Source organism: Octopus bimaculoides, chromosome 28 (assembly GCF_001194135.2).
Source record: "Octopus bimaculoides isolate UCB-OBI-ISO-001 chromosome 28, ASM119413v2, whole genome shotgun sequence".
Lineage (NCBI taxonomy): Eukaryota > Metazoa > Mollusca > Cephalopoda > Octopoda > Octopodidae > Octopus > Octopus bimaculoides.
The window spans coordinates 10,220,310-10,225,470 of record NC_069008.1 but is presented as its reverse complement, the minus strand read 5'-3'; the positions used below and the strand labels follow the sequence as shown (position 1 = coordinate 10,225,470).

Below are 5,161 nucleotides of genomic sequence, written 5' to 3'. Positions count from 1 at the left end.
AAAAAAAAAAAAAAAAAAAAAAGTAATGAAAGGGATCCATAGATAAAAAATGATTGAGAACCCCTGGACAAAACCATTCCAGTCAGTACCCCAGCATGGCTGCAGTCCAATGACTGAAACAAATAAAAGATAAAAGAAAGATAAAACATATTTCTGCTTTCTATATTATGATGTTATATATAACATCATATTATGATACTGTGATCCACTCTGACAGGAGACCACTGAGTTGTGTAATCTCAGCTAATTTGTACAATCAAAGTTGTGATATTAACTTTGTGTAGTGGTTATCACAACTTTACAGTAAATGTGATAATGGTACAGCATGACTGTGTGGTAAGAAGCTTGCTGCTTCCCAACCACATGGTTCCACTTCAGTCCCACTGTATGGCACAATAGCCTTGGAACAACTAAAGCCTTGTGAGTGGATTTGATTGACAGAAACTGAAAGAAGCCCTTCATATATATATGTGTGTGTGTCTTTGTGCCTGTGTTTGTCTCCTAGCACTGCTTGACAACCAGTGTTGGTGTGTTTATGTTCCTGTAAGTTAGCGTTCAGTAAAGCGATCGATCAAATAAGTACCAGGCTAAAAAATTTTTTATGTAACAGGGTCAATTTGTTCAACTAAAAGTTCTTCAAGGCAGTGCCCCAGCATGGCTGCAGTCTAATGACTGAAACAAGTAAATAAAGATATTAGTATAAGTGGATTTAGTAGATGAAAACTGAAAGAAGCTAGTTGTGCATGTATGAGTGTATGTATATCTTTCTTTGTTTTCATATCATGTGGTAGCTGTAAATGAATGTGACTCTTGTTCATACAAGCAGTGTCATTCATTTCCAATATTCTATGAAAATAAGTCTGTCCATGGGCAAATGTCACTCTGCTTGGAAATAGGTGAGGTTTGGTGACAGGAAGGACATCCAGGTATAAAAAAATCTAACCCATGCAAGCATGGAAAACTGCATGTTAAAATTGTGTGTGTGTGTGTGTGTGTGTGTGTGTGTGTGTGTATATATATATATATATATATATCAACTAAAATTCCTCAAGGCAATGCCTCAGCATTACTGCAATCCGATGACTGAGAAAAGTAATAGAAAAGAAAAGGTACCTCTATCTATGAGTGTGTATACATGTATGTGTATATGAGTGTGTATATGTATGTGTGTAAGTGTGTGTGTTTATGAGTGTATATTTGTAATTTGTTTGTAGATTGACTTGTTTTGCATCCCTTCATATCAAAAGGTAACTTAACCTGTCAGACACTACTCTGATATAACCACTGAAGATGATATGATTGACTTAATCTCTTCAGCACAGTACTCCAGCATGACTGAAACCGGTAAAGAATATGTGTGTGTGTGTTCAAACACAAATATACACATATATTACATAATTACGTATATATATATATATATATACACACACACACACACACACACACACACACACATATATATTTTATATAAAACAAGCGAAAAATATGTGTTGAATGTGTGTAAAGGGAGTGGGGTGAGTAATAAGTTGTAAAAAGTAGTTTGAAATAAATAAAGGCGTTGTTGGTGGTGGGCAGGCTAGTGATAATGGTGGAGAGAGGATGGGCTGCCATGGAATTCAAAAGGGAGTAGTAGTAGGAGAAGGGATTGGGAGTGGGTGTGTGGTGTGTTGCTATAGGGATGTCTCATTTGTAGAGGCAGCAGCATGAGTCTTGTCATCTGGCAATGCTGGCCGATTCTCATTTTGACGCAACTGCAATGAAAGAAAGAATATATGAATGTCATAACTGGATAGAGGCATGGCTGTATATGGTTAACAAATCACAAAGATGCACTCCTAGGTGAGTGATGGCAGTAACACACTGCAGATCTTTAGGGAACGCATGATGGACTTAGGGAAATATACAAAAAAAAAAAAAACCAAAAAAACTTGCAATGTCATATATAAAGAACAAACAAAAACAAAAAAAAAAATCACCAAGAAACCCCTCCAAAATCTTATCAATAAGCAGAAACTAAAATGCATACATACAAGCCTCCATGCTGGTACCATGTGAAATGCACTCATGTTGGTGCTGCATAAATGCACTTGTACCAGTGGCATGTAAAAAGCACCCAGCACACAGCAAAGTGGTTATCAATAGCAAGGGCATCTAGCTATAGAAACCATGCCACAAGTGACAATTGGAGTGTGGTTAAAATTTTCCTTTGGTGTGTGGTTTTGAGTGGAGTGGTAATTAAATCTTAGGGTGGGATGTTATGGAGAAGTTTTGGAGCAATTTCTATTGATTAAATTTGGGGTTATGGTATTGTAAGCAACTTTGTATTTATCAGTTTTTTTTTTGCGTGATGTGGTTCCTTAGGAGAAGTACACAGTCGTATAAATTTAAGAAGGAACTTCAAAGACATGGGTTTCTCTATTACAGTGGAAACATAACTAAAGTCAGTCAACTTTCTAGACATTATCATCGACTTACAAGATAATGAAAAATTATCCAGCCATCCCAAAAACATTATCAAAACCCAGTAAAGAATTTCTAGGATTTCCTCTTTATCTTAAAATGAAAAACTACAAAACAAAATAGCAATCCCATATAACAAAGCTCCAAACAACAGCAGTTACAAGAGGAAAAACAAAATATATAAACAACAAACCTCACACAATTAATAAAAAATGTAAGAATAGACAAAAGAAATCATCAGGTTTAATCCCCCTTTCAACATACAAATCTCCACATCAATAGCTAAATTATTTTTCAAAATCTTGCAAAAACACTTCCAGCCCCAATCACAAATACTGCAAACTAATAAACAAACACAGCAAAAAATTGTTATTAAAAAAAAATTGTAGCCAATTACAACCACCAAAAATTATCTAAAAGAGAATACCTAAAACATACATAATAACAATTGCAAATTTAGAATGCCTTCATCCTGCCCTCTAGAAGGAAACTGTCTCTCAAAAAAATTTGTATGAAGTGCAACAGTAACCACAAACACAATACCATATATAGGATTGATAGCAAACCAGTCTAAGACACAATACAACACACATGCAACCCAAACAGGAAAAATGATATGGCACTCCCTATCCAAATTAAAATTTAAAAAATACCCCATCCAAATTAGAAAGTACATTCACATGCCAATTTTGTACTAATGAATCCTACCACATTCTAATATTCATGGACCAAACTCTGAGCTAGTTTCTATGGAAGCACAAAATCTTTAAAATACTAAAACATTTCAAACCAATAATTTTTTTCTGATGGCTTTACACATTAATTTCTCACCAACACCACTCCCCTATAAACTACCACCATAATAATATTCAATAAAAATACATTTTCACATCTTTACACTAAACTAGTACTCTACAAATTAAAAGTTTACCTACATACACACTCTTTTCCTTCTTTTAATTATTTTCTTCCTTTTCTTTCTTAAATTTTACATTGTCATATTTTCAATTTTTTAATATATATTTTTTATATACATGAATATATACACCCCTTTTATAGTGCATATATCCAGGGGCCCAAAATAACACATTATAAAATACTACTTCTGAAACAGAATGAGAGAAATATTTATAAGCACATAGCTCACAAATACTGCCTCCACATGGGTTAAAATCTTCATATATTAATGAAATTGCTCAATGAGCCCCTCGAGAGAAACATACAGATCATCAACCTCTACACCTAACCAAATCCTTTCATGAACATCGAGGTTAGTGATGAGTTTGTATGAGGGGGTAAATACAAGAGTTAGAATTGGATGAGAGCTGTCGGAGGAGTTTGCAGTGAAAGTTGGTGTTTGTGATAGTGGCTGATGTGGTGATGGAGAGTGCGAGAGAGGGATTGATAATGGAGATACTGTATGTGGATGAGCTTGTTCTGATGAGTGAGACAATGGAGGGATTGAGGGGAGAGTTTGGGAAATGTAAGGAGGCATTTGAAAGCAAGGGTTTGAAGGTAAACTGCGGGAAGACAAAGGTGATGGTGAGTGGGGTGGAAGGAGAAGTGTTGGTGAGTAAGGTGGATCCATGTGGTGTATGTGGGAGGAGGGTAATGGCAAATGCAGTGTTATGTATGAGATGTGGGAAATGGATTCATGGTAGATATATGAAAATGAAGGTGATCCCAAGACTGGCGAGAGAGTTTGTTTGTGGAAGATGTGAGAAAGGAGCTGGAGGGCTGGTGGAACCAGTGGAGCACTGAGGATTTGATGGGAATGCTGGGATTGGAGGAATTGGTGTATCAGCTGGCAAGGGCGAATGGAGTGAAGTGGTATGGGCATGTATTGAGGAGGGATGAAGAGCTTGTTCTGAGGAGGGTGATTGCATTTGAGGTAAATGGAGTGTGAAAGTGAGGTAGACAGAGAAAAAGGTGGAGGAGGAGATTGGGAGGGTTGGTTTGAAAAAGGAGGATGCCCAAAACCAGGCAAAATGGTGAGATGGTTTGAGGGTGGTTTCTATGGCATTGAGGTAGATCTGACCACCCCCCGTTAATGGGCACAAAACTTGATTTAGAACACTGGATGATGATGAAAGCACAAGAGAAACAATTTTCTATACTAACAACACCATAGCATGCCTGACTAATAACCAACACTGTCCTAATAAAAATAGGAAATGCTCAACAATAACAAGTAAATAAATTGACCAGCTAAAACAGGATTTACTTATGTTCTTTGCAAACCCCTAAAAAAATTCCATTACAAAATAGTTTACACATCAGCTTATTGATGTTTTAAATACTGGACTCTGTATCTTTGACATTTACATTGTCAAAGTAAAAGATTAAATCCACTTAGTCAAAATATAACTAAACTACTAACACATCAAAAGGGACACACGCAAACATACACACTTGCTTATAAAGCTCTATATGCATAAATAAATTCTAAATCCCAAATTTAATCAATAAAAATTTCTCCAAAACTCCTCTCCATAACAACCCATCCTAAAACCTGATTACTACTCCACTCAGATCCACTCACTCAAGGAAGACTATATAAACAGACATTATATAAAGCCAAGATTAACTCTAATGTATCACAGTCTTACAATGGCTTAACTGGCTGAAGCTTTGATGTCACTGCCAACATTATTCTTGTTTAAGGATAAATTTAGTACTCTACAAAAGATTAATGTAAAAC

At 35.8% G+C, this 5,161-nt stretch overlaps 1 protein-coding gene across 1 annotated transcript in view; it reads right to left on the bottom strand.

Annotated features, from left to right (window-relative positions):
• Nucleotides 1-1,011: 1,011 nt before the first annotated feature.
• The window catches only part of LOC106870704 (colorectal mutant cancer protein), a 12,467-nt gene continuing 8,317 nt past the window's right edge, over nt 1,012-5,161 (bottom strand). Inside the window, exon 3 of the mRNA XM_014916872.2 lies at nt 1,012-1,751. Within this exon, the coding sequence (XP_014772358.1) occupies nt 1,671-1,751 (81 nt within the window). The 3' untranslated portion in view covers nt 1,012-1,670. The remainder of the gene's footprint in view (nt 1,752-5,161) is intronic.